The sequence below is a fragment of the Manis javanica genome, chromosome 5 (assembly GCF_040802235.1).
Source record: "Manis javanica isolate MJ-LG chromosome 5, MJ_LKY, whole genome shotgun sequence".
In the NCBI taxonomy this organism is placed as follows: Eukaryota; Metazoa; Chordata; class Mammalia; order Pholidota; family Manidae; genus Manis; species Manis javanica.
The window spans coordinates 155,786,146-155,803,368 of record NC_133160.1 but is presented as its reverse complement, the minus strand read 5'-3'; the positions used below and the strand labels follow the sequence as shown (position 1 = coordinate 155,803,368).

Genomic DNA, 17,223 nt, shown 5'->3' with positions numbered 1-17,223 from the left:
TCATGGCACTTGCACAGATGAATCAAGAACTTGACTTGCTTAAGCTCCAAATTCTTTATTAAAGCATTTAATGGAAAGATTTCCAAAGCATTTACATGTTTCCCCCCTCTTAAAAATTATGAGAATTGATTTTTTGTAGCATTGTGTGGTATTGCAAAATGACTGCTGAGAGCTACTTAGAAATACAGCCCTGAGAAATCCAGGGCTATTTGGCTTCAAACTAAATGGCCCCAGACAGTCAATCATATTCTGAGTGTTTATCTACCTTTTATAGTTTGTAATCTTGTTCTTGTGGTCAGGCCCCACCCACCCCCAAACAATGCAGCCCCTGCTGCTATGGTCTCCTTGCCTCTACCAGCTTGTTAACTTTGCAAATAACTTTTCCTAATCTCCCATGTGCTCAGAAAACAGATGACTGGGCTGGTTTAAATTGTAAGTAAAACAAAAGGAAATGAGTGATAAGTGAAAGTTGGAGAAGGTTACCTGGGAATAAAATGCATTAAGTTTGAAAGCATGTTTTCTCTGCATCTGGTTTGGCTTCTTGGAGCCATTTTTACAAATGGTGCATTTTCAGCTATGTTTCAGACAATGAAAAATACTATGTTAATAATGGCCAAAGAAATGAGGGTTGCTGATATGAATTATAAAAATAACCCCTGTGATGAAGTAAAAATGCATCCTATCTACAGAGCACATATCTTCTCTTTTTGATATGAAACATGGAACTAGAAATGAAAATGAGGCCACAACCAAGGGGAAAACATGGAATCAGTGTTTAGTTTTGCTGTACCACAAAAGCAGTTGTGAAGTCACCAGGACTGTTGGAAGGCATCATGCCTTCTGCTGATTCAGAAGAAACACATTTGCCACTCACAGTCAAGTCAAGCTACATAGATCACCAGACTCAGCTATCTACCAAGACCAGGCAACATGCAGTTACCTCCAAAAGCATCTCAACACAGAAATTCTTTGGTTCTGTATGGACAAAATGTCTTTGTCAAAATTTTTAGTTGGAACAAATATTGCAAAGCAATCCAGACTGGATTTGTCCCAGGAGATGTAGACACAAATTCCTTTAGGACAGGGGCAGCCATCCCAGCTGTACTGCTGAGATTGCCAGCTGATAGGATTAAAGGAACTAGAAAGTGGCATTGTGACCTAATGTAACTCTCAAATCTGCTGCTTACAGAGCCCTGGATTTGGGGAGCAGCAGGGGAAAGAATTCACTTATCCCGTGCGGTGTTGCTACGTTCAAATGCTCAGGCATGTGCTCAGACTCCTCTCCAGTGGGAACAGGAGGTAAGCCTGCCCATCAGGTGGCACTGCCTAAAAGAGAAGGCCAGGCTGCAAATACAGCTCAGAGGAGTGCAGGGTGTCCCCACTAAGCATGTGCTGGCAAGACACAAGAGGATCCTGACATGAGAACATTTCTGGACAAAATCTGAGTTGGCAAGGATCCCTGGACACCCAGGAGAACTATGTCTGGGATTCAGAAGCTCCAACTTCACATTTGAACAAATGAGATGGCACCCAGGGAAGCTAATGTCCTTAGACCAAGAGCCCGTGGAAAAACCAAGGGCATTCCTGTAATAGAGGCACTTTTTCCCTATGTAAGCACCATTCAAAAGCAGAAACACACTTCTTAGAAAAGACTGAGGAGAAGAGATTTAAGCCAAAGTATTATAAGAAAGTGAAAGAGATCTGAGAGAATAATACTCAGCAGAAATGCAATGCTAGGTACCGGAAAGAAAGGACAGGGGTAGGTGGCATTCCTCTTGTGCACGCCTCATCAAGGGAACAGCATAGTCCCTGCTGGATGACCCCATGAGACAATGAGAAGAAGGCTCCAGGAGATAGAAAAGCCACATATTCAGGATGACACATAGAGGCAAAAAGCATGTCAGCCCTTCCAGCTGGACTGAGATATCATTCTCAGAGAGAAAGGTCAACCATCCTAAAATGGTACAAAACGCTGTTCGTCCAAAGGAGCCCCACATACATTGCCAGGGGCACAGCATCCGAGTCACGTCAGCTTTGCACTCTGGGTAAGGAACTTCTGCTGACAACCCTGCTCTCTTCCCCTAGGCTGGCTTCCTCTTGTCTTCCACCAGCAATTCCAATAAGCAAACTGCTCTTTTCCTTAACATGCTATGTGGTGAACACTGCTAAGTCCCAGGTGTCCCAAATTCAAGTTTCTGTCCCACTGCCCTGCATTTGTTGGGCCCTATACCTGAGCTCATGGTTTAGAACAGAAGTTCCCAATGGCTAGAAGAAGTGCTTTCCAGCAAAATTCCACTTCAAGGTGAAGGAATTTCTGAAGATGCTAAGTGCGCTAATTCAGAAAAGGGCAGAATTCATCTACTAGTGATGACCAGACAGGTGGAGAAAATCTCTGCCTCTTCTGTCCGACAGCTTAGCTCACGTGATTTTAAAGGTTTGTCTTCATTCCTAATCATGAGCTTCATGGTGCCATGGATTGTGTCTACTCTTAAGCACTGCATCCCGGAAACTGACAAGGAGATGAGATGAGCATGCTAATGGTTAACGATAATCATTTGTTGATGAATGGGTGAATAAGGGAGAAAATAGAGGAACTTTTAAAACAAAAAGCAGGAAGGAATGTGAAAATATGCAAACCTTGGAAACGATATGAGTAAATGTGACAATCCAAACTAAAAGTGATATGGGATAAAAAGCCCAGCATTGGTAATAATCAATACTGCACATGCACTGTCCTGAGGTTTTACAGTTTGCAACTTAACCAGGTGAATCAACACGATGGCACAGACCTAATGCAACACTTCCCATCTTCAGGTCATTTTAGGAAGATGGGGAGGATTGCCCATATCTAAGAATTTCTCAAAAGTGAAAAGGTACTTTGCATCAGTTTCTACTCATGCTTCTGGTGCAGAAATATCAGCTGCGGTAACTGGCCTCTTCTAGCGAAGACACTGCATTTGTCTTTCTTTCTGCTTTCGGTAAGTTGCAACTTTGGATCAATAATTTCTTTTCTGCATCTCTCTAAATTCCCTAGTGTGGGAAAGTTTGAGCAGAATGTCCAGCTTTCACTATTACCCAGCATGCTGGGAATGAAGAGTTAACTGGGTACAGAGGCAATGAGAAAGCGTGCCAGAGTATAGTTAGAGAATTTCACGACAATTAGCAATGATTTGCGCTACAACAGGGGGAAAAAAATAAAACAACAAATAAAACTGCTTTAAAGGAGAACAAAAAAAGCTACTCAGACATACACAACCCAGAAAAAGCCTTCTAGCACTGGCTGAAAACACCATTGGATGACAGAAGAAACAAACCCGATTAGCCCATTAGCAGTGCCCCCCCACCCACCGAAACACAAACACTTTGGAGAGAAGGAAGAAGAGGAACTCAGTAATAGACAGTCGACTTTACCATCACCTGACGGTCTATCCGAAGGAAGTGCTACCTCCCCACTTTTTTGTGACCCTCTAGACAATTCTGGGGGTGTGGCGGTGGGGGGGGAAACCTGAGCTCAACATTATTGCAAGCCTGAATATGACTCTATTTATGTGACAAGTTGACAACATACAATTTCATGCTTGTTGAACTGATCGGCGTTATATATTCACTGTGAATATTATGAAGCCTCACCATTATAAATATGAAACAGTATACACTTATTTAAAATAACTCCAGCAGTGGGAATTTATAGCTTGGATGTTTGTGTTCTTAGGAAGTCCAAATGCCACCTTAAGAAGCTGCAGCGCGCAGAAACAGATGTGCGGTGTGACTGCGACCAAAATGGGTTGACGATGACCTACGTGAAAGCAGGCTATTACATTTTGGTCTGCATGGCAGCTGACACTGGTTTGTATTTAGATATGTGACTCCTGAGAACACTGTGTCCTTAAAGCTCTGTTTAAACATGGGCCAAGACATTTGTCTACTGGACTAATTATTTTACCACCCTTCTGCGGCAAGTATCACTTTTTTTTCCCTAAAAAAAAAAAGCATGTGAATGTGTGCACACACACAGGCAGGCACACATTTCCACTGCACTGGGTAAAGTTACAGCAAATACTTTAAACCTTGGTCATGTCAGGTGAATGTTGGCATGAGTTCTAGAATGCCTGCATAATAGGATTGTACCACTTTCTCGATCAGGTGCCTGGGAACGAGACAAAGACCACAAACCATCATATCATAACCTGCCCCAGCAACTGTTTTTGGCCAGGTATTTTTCCTCCTCTTCTCTCTCCCCTCCCTTTCTTTCTCTTAGCAAGCTTCAACCGATTTGCAAGTGTTGGCTTCCACAAGGACAAATTTGGAAGAGTGAAGAACAACACAATTTATACAAATGTGGAAGGAAAGGACGGAACCAGGCGCCTTGCTAAAGCTAGATATCAAAAATTTGCATAAGTAGCTTTCCAACAACAGAAGTGCTATTTGGAACAAAACAAATTGCTTGTATTGTATGCAGGGGTACAAACCTTGACCAAGTTTGTGGTTTTTTTCCCTGAGCGTATGCTTCTTAAGTGCACCCAGATACTCCTGCTAAGAAGCTCCAGGCAGTGGCCCTCTGTAGACAGACCTGAAAAGGTGGCTGTTTATTTATTTATTTGTTATTTAATTGAATTATTTGTTTTTAGGTCAACCTAAAAAGGCTATTGCTTACATAGGAGTCTTCAACATCTTAACTGGACTGTTAAAAAATAAATCCCAAACATCTGAAATATAAATTAAGTGGTTTCAGGATTTTCTAGTAATCATTTTGTTTCCTTTTTATTAGTTTATCTGCTTCATATTAGGTACCAACCCTAGCTCTTGGCTTGAGATCTAGCAAAAGATCAGTGACTAGAATCCTGGATGTCTTTGGAAACATTTTAATTAGAGTGTTTTGGGGCTTCCACTCTAACGAAGTTTGCTGTCCAAAATCAACATCACTTTTTACTCTTCCTGTTGGACTGAAGTGAAAGCATTGTCGGTCTGTCTAGTGAATCCAACCCACAAGATAACATAATCACATACATTCATTTCTCAGGGACCTTGGTGGTTCTTATCTCCTTGCTTTTATGATCTCTTATGAACAGCCAGGAATGGCAATTTGCAGCCTGTTTGTAAAGCCATCTTTGTCTGAACCTAGCGTTCTCCTCTTTTATCACACGGTGATATTCTGCAGCTAAATTCCATTCGCCACAGCAAAATATGCTCCAAGCTCTATTTTAGAGTAATGTAAGTATTCTCCTTGTGTATGGAACATATCAAACATGTAATGGAGGGCAATTATCATTTCAATGAACTATTTATTAATAGAAGATGGTCTGTGCTTTGCTCAGATTTATTGATATGCCACCCACTGTACATTGTAGCCTGAAGCTATTTAGTTCACGGTCATCAGCATCTCAGACGAGCAGCTCTGCAGTGCACACAGCCCCACTTCTTCTCTGTGCTTTGCTCAACTTTATTTTACCATTATATCACCTAGAACATTAAACACAATGTTCGAGTTCTGTGCTAAATCACAATTGTTTCCTATTAAGTGTTCCAAGCTACCCATTTTTATTAACAGTTACTTTATTAAATCCTTAATAACATAGATAGAATAGTTAGTTAATTTGTGTGTTGAGCCATGGATGTTAATTTGTAAACATAATAACATACTGCAATCATTTGCATAATAGCATTTTAATCTTTTTAGTAAAAGCTGTAATTCCCTACAAAGTACACTGCAGTAGAAACTAAGTGACTATTGGTAATAATACAAAAGGCCTTAAAATTCTGATCCTATTATAGTGTTGGAACATACCCAAACTGCTTCCATAATCTCTGAAATGTTACTGTTCTCTGATTTAGGTGTCTGTGTCAAGAATAAAAATGAAGTATAACTGGTAGCAGTAGACTATTTCCTAAATGTAATTTAGTATTCACTAAGCACCAGCACTTTGCAAATAGCTTAGAGGCTTTCCTTCAAAGTTCAGAGCTCTAGCTATGCATACTGTGGGAGGAACACCAAGAACTGGCTCTCAACACGGTCGTGCTGAAGACCAGGCTCTGAGAAATCACTGCTGACTGGGCACAGGGGAAGGGCACTGCCCACGTAGGATTTGGCTGCTGCATCTTTTACCTTCTCCCTGCCACACCAGCCTGCTGTACCTCCTTGAACCGACTGCCTCTGAGCAGAAGTTTGGGAGAAAATGGAAAAGTGGGGGAAATACTTAACGAAGTTATTTCTAGGAAAAAAAAATAATTATAAGGAGCCTGATTTCTAGAGCCCATTAGCACCAATCACAATAACGGCCAAAAGAAAAAAGGAGGAAAAAAAAGGTTAGTTGTTTAAAAGTCAGGCCAAGTCATTTTACGCAAGATCTGGTAACTCATTAATCCATCCGGCCATAGACCTTGAATGAATAACTTGCAGTAGTAATGGAGATGGGCAGGTCTACAAAGTATTAGTGTTTAGAATCCAAAACTATGCAAATTATTCTATCATATTGGAACAGAAAAGGCACACAAGTATCTCCTATCATTGTTTTGGGACAAATGGCAAAACGGATAAGAAGTCATTTATCTTCATAAAATTTTGCCCTTGCCAAGAATAACAGTGTGTATTTCACTGTGTCTCTCTCACCCCTTTTCCCTTGCTTTCATTCTAGCTACTTGTAATTCAGCATCTTTGGCAGGCTACAGGAAAACAGTATTCTGCTTTGCTTTCAAACTATACCTCAGAGCTCACAATCATGAAAGTAACCTCAGAGGTTAAAGATGAAGAAGAAAAAAAACAGTCTTTAAAAAATTGTTTTACATCACAGGCAGTTTGTTTTATAAAACCCACAATAAAAGTTTTCATTGCTAAAAGAATAGGCACATAATTATAGAGACAAATTAACCTTGTTAAAAATGTGAAGTCTGGGGTAGGGAGCAGTAGAAGCACAATTTGGCTCTCCGTTTAACAACGTGTTCTTTAAAGTTCATCTTTCTATCTGCTTTGTGGGCTGATCTCATTCAGAGGTGAGCCATCTGCTGGGCTGTTTCCATGACATCACACAGAGATACGGGATGTGGACAAACAGACATTGACATATGTGTAAGGTTACTACACAAGCACACACAGTTGCTATACAAATAGACAGTTTGTCCAGTGTGGCATCCTGAATCTTGATTACTTTAACCTAGACTAATATCATTAGAGTAAATCTAAGCAGCAATGAGCCACTTTTTTCTGAGTTCCCTCCAAGTTTTCCTCTTTGTGAATATGGGTCTCCACTTTTCTAGCTTTGAGGAAGTCAAGTGAAGTAATTTTTAGTTAAATGGCATACTTAAGAGTCCAGGAGGTAGAAAAAGCCTAAAATATGCCCAGAATATGTCTTACCTACTTCTTGGAGTGCCCGAGTATCCAACATGAAATAGTGGATCTCTACCCAGAAAAACACTAAACAGTACATTCTACAATCACTGTGCCTAATTAAACATATAGATTCTCACTTTCCAAATTGCAAATGGCTAAGAACCGGATTGACTTCCATGAAAAACAGCAGCCAACCTCCTCTCCTGCAACCATAACTTACATTAACAAAAGCAACCACCAGGGAAGTTGGTGATGGTAAAAATCTGTCATGTAACCAGCATCCTGTGACTTGCTATTTATTAGTAGGGGTTGATGCCAGTAGACAGAGCCCTGGGGGGCAGAACTCCTGAGCCATATTTTTCCAGTGGTCAGCATAATGGCAGGGAGGAAAGAGGGTGATAAAACACAGATGTTCTCAAGATAAACCAGATGTTATCAAGGCAAGAAGTCTAAAATATTTTAGTCTTTAACTGAGGTGTGCAGATGAAAACACACACACACAACACTATTTAGTTGCCCTGCAACATAAGTGGACAGTAGAAGTTGGAAGTAAAGCAACACACAGGCTGGGTCAGATTATTGCTTCCTGATTTGTGACTTTCTGAGATGAACATCTAGCTGATTTATACCCAGAATTTGGAATTCTGTGGTAGACTGCAAATGCAAAGATAAGTACAACATAAATTTTTAAAATACTCCATAAGTCTCCACGAGTTTCAACATTCTTCAATGTTCTTATGTTACAGCCAATTATCTCCCCACTTAAATGGCTATTATTTTCTTACTTGAAGTCTAGGTTCTCCATAAGTGTCATTACCAAGCGTGGCAAAAATCTGGTTGTGGGCCATAAATTTAATTTAAATGACAAACATCTATTGATTGCAAATTGGAAATTCCAGAAATTTTGAAGAAGTGATTATTGTGAAGTAATTCAGCTTCTCCACATAACAAAGGAGAGTTTATTCTCTGATGATTAAATTAAGGTGAGGTTGTTTTGACACACTTTTTTTTTTCCTCTGTTTGTTTTGTTAAAATTCTAAGAGGTTTGCCATTCATAGAAAAGTCTGCCTGACCACAGACACAGTCAGAAGCAGGAATTCATTACCATGGAAGGCTGCAGAATTTTCTCCAAGGAGACAAGTGGAAGAAAGCAGACACCACATAAATTTGTGGATTGGGTTAAATATGTTCTGCCCCTGAGGCAGCAGGGAGATGGAGAGCCCCTTTGTAAAATGACTCTCGAGTCTCAGAAAGCACTTCAGCTCCTAAAGGTGTGCAGAAACTCAACCAGGAGGAGATCCATGAAGTTCTAATTCTCTGTGGAATATTTTTGAGTTAGCATTCTTCACCACCTCCCTGTCTAACCGAACCCATATTCATCAGAGCTGATGGAATTTTCCTTGAAGGTGCTTCAAGTTTCTGTTCCCTGGACGCTGTCCCCTCTGCTGTCACCTTGGCCCTTCTCTGCACGTGCATCGCATGGGGTTTGGAACGCAGCGGACCTGCAGTCAGATCTCCCCTACTTCCTGCCTGCCCATAGCTCTTAGGGCTATCAGAATGATCACGCTTAGGTTCCATCTCCATTACATGGCTCTCCCGTTAGAAATCTTCAATGCCACCCTAATTCCTACCACATAAACTCTAACCACCTCCAACTGTGTTCTCTAGCCTGCCTTAATTTTGTGGCCACCCTAAAGCCAAACTTATTTTTCCCACTCTTGTTTCCATCAATATGTTTTTGCTTTGAGCATACCAAGTTCCTCACCTTCATAATACCTCTATAAAAACACTTCACTCTGATTCTCTTATCAGCCTTGGTGGTGCTTTTCTTGCTGATTCCCTCTGTACCTGGGATACACATATACATATATACACATACATGCCTATACACATGTGTACACATAGTCTTGCAATATTTGCCAGTTGCTAATATATATAACATATATAACCCCACGTATATAAATATACATGTATACATTTACATGTATGCACACAGTCTTACATTGTTCACCCATTGCTAACATATGTGAAAATATACATAGGTATGTATATATGTATACACAATCTTTCATTGCTTGCTAATTGTTTCACATTTCTTTATTTGATTTTCCAAATTAGGTTTACAGTGTTTAGGAAACACATTTTTTGTGTTTTATATGTCATCCTCACGTTACCTAACATACTTCACTCCATCAATAAATATGAAGTGGTCAGTTCATTCATTGTATTGCATGTATTCATTGAGCACTTACTTTCTTCTGTTTCCTAAGAAAACATCTAGAAAAACTTCATTGAACCAGACAAGTAGGTTCCCTGCTTCCAAAATCTTACAGTCTTTTGAGCAGTCAAGATTTGATTTTTTAACTTAATTATAAGTACATAATATATGCCCGTATTTCAGAAAAAAGTACAATACAACTGAAAGTCAAAAAAAAGAAGTGCAGAATCATCTATATGCCCTCCCAAATAATCAAGTAATCTTGAAGGCTTCCATCCCCCATTCCTCTGGGAGCATATAGCAGTACACTTAATAGACAGAGAAGAGGAAACCTCCCCCACCCCTTTTTCTCCTAGGAAACTTAACAGTATCAGAACTTCAAGAGTTCCAGTAATTATCCAACATGAATGCTGGCTTACAGCTGTGAGCCCTTCTCTCCCCATCAGCAAAAGCAGGCCTCAGAACATATTATGAGTAATGACTCCAAGACAACTACATTCTCACTTGCTCTGTCCTACAGAACCCCAAGTAGCTGCATTTAGACGTGAATGAAAGATGCCCATCAGGTTGTATTACAGAGCCATTAAAGCAGATGTTAAGATAAAGCAGGGACAGGGTGGCCCACAGGGGCCCACAAGGGCCAATGTGCTATTTAAACTAACCCCATGCCACCCATCTTTACACACTGCCATGCTGTAAAAGTAGCCCTTTATTCTCCTCCTTCAAACAATGCACAAAGGCTAGAGAGGGAAGGAAGTTATGTTGCAATATTCTGAAACATAAATCTTGCTACCAGCCAGTCCAGGGACAGCATCCTGTTTTCCTGACACATGGATCAGATCCACTAGAGGCTGTACCTATAAACCCGTGTCCTGTTTTTCTAAGTGGCTCCTGAATAATACCTGGTCACCTGCATTTACACATCCAAACATAGGTTGTGCAAGCAGAGATTGTGTTTGTGTGTCCAGTTACTCAACCATCATGGACAACTGTGTGTTCGCACACCTTGTGCCCACGGAGGAATTCACTTGTCCCCGAACTGTAACATTCAATTGTATTCTTTTCTTTTTTCATCCACAGTTAATTAAAATTAAACTTAGATTCAAATGTATAGAAGAGGCCAAAGGAAGACATTTCGATTAACTTCCCACATTTTAACATTCTGCTGTACTGTCTACAGCTCTAAACACCATTTTCTTTCTGCATTGATTAGAATTCAGAAAACCTGTGGCCAGTTTCCAACGTTCTACTTGAGTTAGGCAAAAGTGTTTAACTATCGGTGCCGTATTTTATTCTGGGAATCTGAGGGAGATAATGCTTGATATTGGCAGATCAGAGGTGGCAGAAACCGTGACTGTTTGGCCTGCTCAAGTACAAGGCTGTCCCAAACGTGATGAGGTAGGGCTTTGTGACCTGGAAGTGAGCGCCGGTGAAAGTCCACTGGGAGAGGTTTAAAGACACAGGCTCTGGGAAATGACTTCAGGGAAATGCAGCTGTGGTAGAAGCAACACAAAACTGTAGCCATTCAAGGGTTATTTTCTTGCACATGGACCTTCTTCACAAGGGGAGACACAACTTGAGAATTCCACCTATGTTCAAAGCACACTCTTTTTCCCATTATAGAAAAGCTGTCTGAGCTTAATGGTAGAGGGCAAAAGGTAGAGTATCTTCTCCATATGCAAGTGCTCAGGAAGCTGCCTCTGTTTGTCACAGTATTGCCACAGAAGGCCTTACCCTTTGCAAAGACAAAGAAAAATGGGTGTTGTGACACCAGAAAAACTGTTATGAGGACTTATCTAAACAGTCACTTTTGCTATCTGTCACTACGTGAATTTCTGACATATCACTCCCGAGGCCCTGAGCATCCTGATAATTCTGTGTACCTTCTGGTTCTTCATATTCTGTATCTTCACTATATTTGCTCTCAGAAAGCTGACTTCTTCCTTAGTGTTTTATAAAGGGTAATTTCAGTGACTTTCTTGCAAATAGGATTCCTCAGCTTCAGCACAATTGTTATTTGGAGCCAAACAGTTCTTTGCTGTGGGGGCTGCCCAGCATATTGTCAGGTATTCGGCAGCAGTCCTGGTCCCCACCCACTAAATGCCAGGAGCAGCCTCTTGCCCCCAGTCCTAACAATCAGATGCAGCTCCAGACATGGTTAAATGTCCCCAGGGATGTGAAATTGCCTCCAGTTGAGAGTCACTGGTTGAAAATGACTTAATGAGAGACAAAATGAAATGAACCTCTTGTGTTTTAGAGCATTGAAAACAATTCTATCAATGGTAAAAAGTTATAGAAGGACACAAAAGGGTGTATTTGTGTAAATGAGCATCTCTACATAACCAAACAAAGTCTCCCGAAGGTATAAATGAGAAACCCCTCATGCAGGTGCCGCAACACAAAATATGGGGACACAGGGTCATGGAGAAAGTTATCTGTTCTGTAACTGGCCCACCAGGAAGGCACTGACTACAAAAACTTTCAGTCTCCCCCAACCTTTCAATCACCCCCTCACCATCATCACAAAATGCATGGCATCCACCCAACATGGAATAGCAGATTTTTAGATAAGAGGTCTATAGAGATGGACATTTTTTAAAGTGCTGTTTATTTAATGCAGCATGACTTAAAATGGGCCTGTAACCTGACAAGTGTACTGAATGAGGAATGTTCAGTTTACCAGTTCTAACCAGCCAAGTCCTCACATGAACTTTCTAAGACCCGGCTGAGTAGCCTGGGAAAGTAGAACAAACCACAGACTTTCAGTGTTTCCTTCCCCTCTGCCTTCTCCCAGCCCTAACCTCACTATCTTCTAAGACCATTCAATGCTCCAGACAGACTATAAAATCTCAGTCATTGACAGACCCTACAGCCACCTCAGATCATCAGCTATCCCTGCTTCCACGTCAACTAACACTGAAAGGAAAGATTATGTCCTATTTTTAAATATATTGAGTAAAGAAGCAGCTTGATATGTCTTTGTAAAGAATAGCTGTCACCCAAACTCACTGTTACTCTATTTTTAATCAATGATATAGACTTTGAATCAGATCAGTTTTGGGTTCAAACTTTGTCAACTGTGTGATTTGGGGGAAATCACTCACCCTCTCTGTGACTTAAGCTCTGAGACTGTCTGCATATATATAATAGGAATCATAATGATAGTACAGAAACAAGGTGTTAATTGGAGGCATGAGTGAGCCAAAATATCAACCACTATTATTACTATTACTGTTATAAGTATTACTATATTCATCATTCACCCATTATTCAAAACATTTATTCAACACCTTCTGTGTGCTGGGTGCTGGAAAAACCCAGTAAATACAGTAAAATTGGTTTTCTTAATGACTCTATAAACATTTATTCAATGCCTTTTATGGGCTGGGTGCTGGAAAAAATCAATAAATATTGTAAATTGGCTTTCTTAATGGCTCAAGGTTTCAACCAAATAACCCTGAAGTATCAGAAATGTCTCTGTTGGTGGATAAAAAACAGATTTAAATGCTTTGTATGAAGCCTGCCACATATTAGGGAGAAAATATTAGATGATGTTGATGGTGCTCATGGTCGTGATATTAAAAACTAGTTGATTTGACAATCCTCATTCAATTCACTTGCCAGAGTACCACTTAATGTTTGTACCTATAAGAAACCATTTATTCTCAAGTAAGTAAGTACTGTTCTTGCGAGAAAGAATGTCTTTTCTCAAAGCAACACTTTAATAGGAGTAGGTTAACATTCTTTATTACAAGGGAGGCTGATAATAAAGAGTTTAGAGTCTGGTAGGTAATTCTCACTACTTAAAGTTAAGTGAATTCTGACTAATTTTTAAGTAAATATAAACATGGGTTTAGAGATTTCTACAATACAGAGAAATCAAGTACAATAAAAAAATATAATAATAATTATAAAAACTGCTCACTTACTTTGCAAAACAAAGGGAGAAATCTAATCCCTTCGTTAAAAAGAAATGCATTCTTTTACATTTTACATTAATTTATATTAGGCATCATTTTCTGTGGGAAACAGACAGGAATAAACAGGTTTAGACTTTTGCTCTTCTTTGTCACTAATTCTTTCACAATCTTTTAGTATTTCAACACACTGTAATGCACTCTGGTTGGGTCTCTAATTCTCAAAAAAAATTTTTTCAAACATTGCTTTTCCACAAAATAGGAAGCACCTAACTGTGATAAAGTCTTTTGATGACAATCAAGTAAGAATCCATAAGGCTTTCAGGCCAATAATCATGTTAAGTGTGGCCTAAGCCAAATTCAGTGAGAAATGAATTTTCACCAAAGAATGCCCTTACCTCAAATATGTTCGAAGGCTCATTGTTGTACTGATTGGATATTATTTCTGATTGGTCACTGCACCACTTGAGTCCACCCAGAAAGCTGTCTGTATCCAAGTCATTCACGTCTAGTTCAGAAAGGTCAAGTTCAGGAAGATCTGGGCAAAGAGGCTGGTCTTCACCAACCAGAGCAGCACACTGCAGGAGGCAGGGGGAAAGAAAAAAACCCAGCTTTCATTAACTGCAGGAATTTATTAAACCGCAATAGCATGTGATAGGAGTTAAGCCTCGGTAATTCAAAGAAACCACTCAAGCTGGTTTCCAGGGTTTCAGTCACCAGAAAAAGCATCCTAAATTCTTTTACTCACTTTGCACCCATTCGATCCAAAAATCAACCTCTCCAAATTCATGGCAAATGCCATGCTTCCACGAAGCCTTCTCTGATTCTTGCAGCTGGAAATCAATTGGCTTTGTGCCTTCTGATAGTTTGCCCTTACCAAGCTTCAAATTGTTCCTGGTTAACTACATGCAAAGTTTCATTCTACCTTTCGAGTAAAATTCCTTGAGAAAAAGAGACAACTTTGATTCTTACCTGGGAATTGCCATCACACATAATAGAGACAAAACAAGCAACTAATAAATGCAAAACAGAAGATAAGAACCCTACTAGGAAAATTTCTCCACTTAGGCTTTTAACCATTATAAACCATATAAGTCATTTAGCAACTAATGATGCAAGCCCTTTAACTTGTCTTTGGTTCTCTTGAACTGTTATGTAAAACTTCTACTCTTATTTGATTTTTCATGAGCTTGTGAACTTTATCTTGAGCAGGCAAAATCAAGTTCCTTGAGATGAAGGACAAATATCACAGTTTTTTTATGTTATCTTTTTATCTTTCACTATGTGTAACTTGCAAGTCATGTGTGTTGGTGTGTGTGGGGGTGCCTATATTTGTGTATGTAGGACTATGCTGGGGATCACCTGATGTCTGGAAAGAAAAATCACTATAGCACACCACAACTATGTTGTTTTCATCATTCATGCATTCCTAAACTATTGTCTAAGTGTCTTATAGAACTACTTCTCTTTGGAGTTTTAAAATGATTTCAATATATTGAGCACTTAAAATGTCCTACACTATGGCTGGGCTGTCTGTCACCGAGGTTATTTTAGACTGGCAAGTCTATCACCTCCAAGATGGGAGCACATCTAGGGTCTTTTAAATGTCCCTCACTGTGGCTTTTTGAGGGAAGTGGACCTCTTTACCAAAGAGATGGTCTTCTAACTTGGAATTGGTAATCTGCTTGCTTGATTCCTCACTGCATGTTGTGAAGAACCTGCAGAAACTTCCTTTGCCAAGGTCTGGTGATTCCAGAGCCCTAAGGACTTTATCCACCTGTAAACCAAGGTGTCTAACTTGGCAAGTGCACACTCCGAAGTGGCGTCACTGTGGCCCTACCAAGATCAGGAGATATGTTGTGACATTGTTCACATCCAGGTAGCAGTTGGGCATGAAGCTGAAGATCCTGCTTGACATTTAGGTTTTGAATAAAATAAGTTTTATGCAGATTTTTTTTCTCAAGCACCCCTGTCATCCCTGGCAGGCTACATTACACGGGTCATACGCAGCAACGTGATCACAAGCTTCACACTGAGAAGTAGGCACTGGGTAATGGAGCCAGCAGTTGGTAAGGGGAGACCGGGAGGGGCCTGAAAATCAGTGCAGTTCTTCCCGAAGACCACCAGGTCCCACACTGCAAGCACAGAGGTAGTGCAAAGAAAGGGCAATCCTTTCCACCTAAACTCTTTCCTTATCATTTTATTTTATCTTTCCTTTTTTATTATCTGAGTAAGCCCAAAGTTAGAGATCACTGTACTTGATTCGGTTTATAGGTAAGCAGAAGTTGAACAGTAGAGAAGATTTTGTTCTGTGCAGTGTTGATGTTTGGTTATGGGTGTAATGCCTCCCACTTTCCGTGCTTGCCCACACTGCTTATCCTCCGAGCACCAACACACAGTGGTAACTCTTCCACAACACGACCAATTCAGTGGCGAGGAGACAACTTTTTCAATGGTGCGAAAACAAGTAGGATTTCACTGGGGATAGTCCTTTCAAAAAAAGCAGCATGAACAGCAAACAACAGCAACAAAAATCAAAAATAAGTTAGACAACAGGACCTCTACATCTGGCTTCAGGTCCTGTTTGTGGAAAGTGTAACTTAGAAAATTGTAGCTTGGCACGCTCAAGTGCCATCCCAGTGCGCGAGCAACTTCTGGCCATCTCTCTCGTTAACTCTCCTCTCCAGACATGGCTTGCTCAAAGCCCGTTAACCTTTCGAAAATACATATCCTTAAGTAACTTTTGAAAACCACTGAAAAGACCAGACACATTTTTTGTGTTTTGCTACACTGTCATTCACATGTGCCTTTGCATTTCTTTCCTTTCCTTTCTCTTTCTCTCATTTTTGCTTTTATGTTATGGTTGAAAAATGTGCATGTGCTCTTGCCCATGTTGACATGCTAATAAAATCAGTACTTCAGAATGCAGCATTATCCTGATAATCTAAAACACATTAGTGGCAGCAGGTGTTCCTGTTATTAATTTATATTTGGCCTTTGGATGATGCCAGACTTAACAGTCCGAGCCCTGTAACTGTCCTCATCTGACATGCTGATATTTACTGCTTCCCTATACATCAGTAACAGGTGTGCTTTATCGCAATTACAGAGACACATTCTACTGCCTTTTTGCAACTATGACAGCTATTTCACAACTGTAGGCTTAATTTTATAATAAGATTTAAGAGGATAAAGCAGTCACTAAACACAAAAGGCTAATTATTGTACGTTATTTCACCCCAACAGACTTTTCTCTTAGTTAAGGAGCAGACAATAAATTAGCTTAACTGCACTGATGATAATGAATCATTATAATTAAGTATAATTCCCCATTAACCTTTTGGAGGTTTTTGTGCCATTGATGGTAAATTTTAAAGAGAGAGAGAGAGAAGAAAGAGTGGACTTGGCCACATTAATTATATTAATGAAAAAAGAATCTTACTTCTTGGAAAAAAATTAGTCAAGACAGAGGACAGGGAGGAGGGCGGGGGGGCAGTAAAGAATGACAGTCTTAGTGCAGTGTATGTCATGTGAATTGTCTCTATCAATCTTAGTAACCTTATTGTACATCACCTTCATTAAACTGTGAAACACCAGGGACTCTGAGTAGCTATAGTGATAGTGGCCTTTATTAACCAATGTGCTGTCCTGTCATTATGTGCAAAAGGGCATAATACGTTTTAGGATGACAGCAAACATTAATGATTCAAAAAATGAAAGCTGCCTATGCTACCTGCTGCTCAGAATATTTTAGACAGGCGGAG

General features: G+C 40.0%; 1 protein-coding gene across 7 annotated transcripts in view; it reads right to left on the bottom strand.

Annotated features, from left to right (window-relative positions):
• Positions 1-17,223, bottom strand: part of PPARGC1A (PPARG coactivator 1 alpha) — a 608,395-nt gene that overhangs the window by 73,726 nt on the left and 517,446 nt on the right. For all 7 annotated transcript variants that reach the window (XM_017653378.3, XM_073237777.1, XM_073237776.1 and 4 more), the window contains one exon: positions 13,858-14,037. In XM_017653378.3, the coding sequence (XP_017508867.2) occupies positions 13,858-14,037 (180 nt within the window). The remainder of the gene's footprint in view (positions 1-13,857; positions 14,038-17,223) is intronic.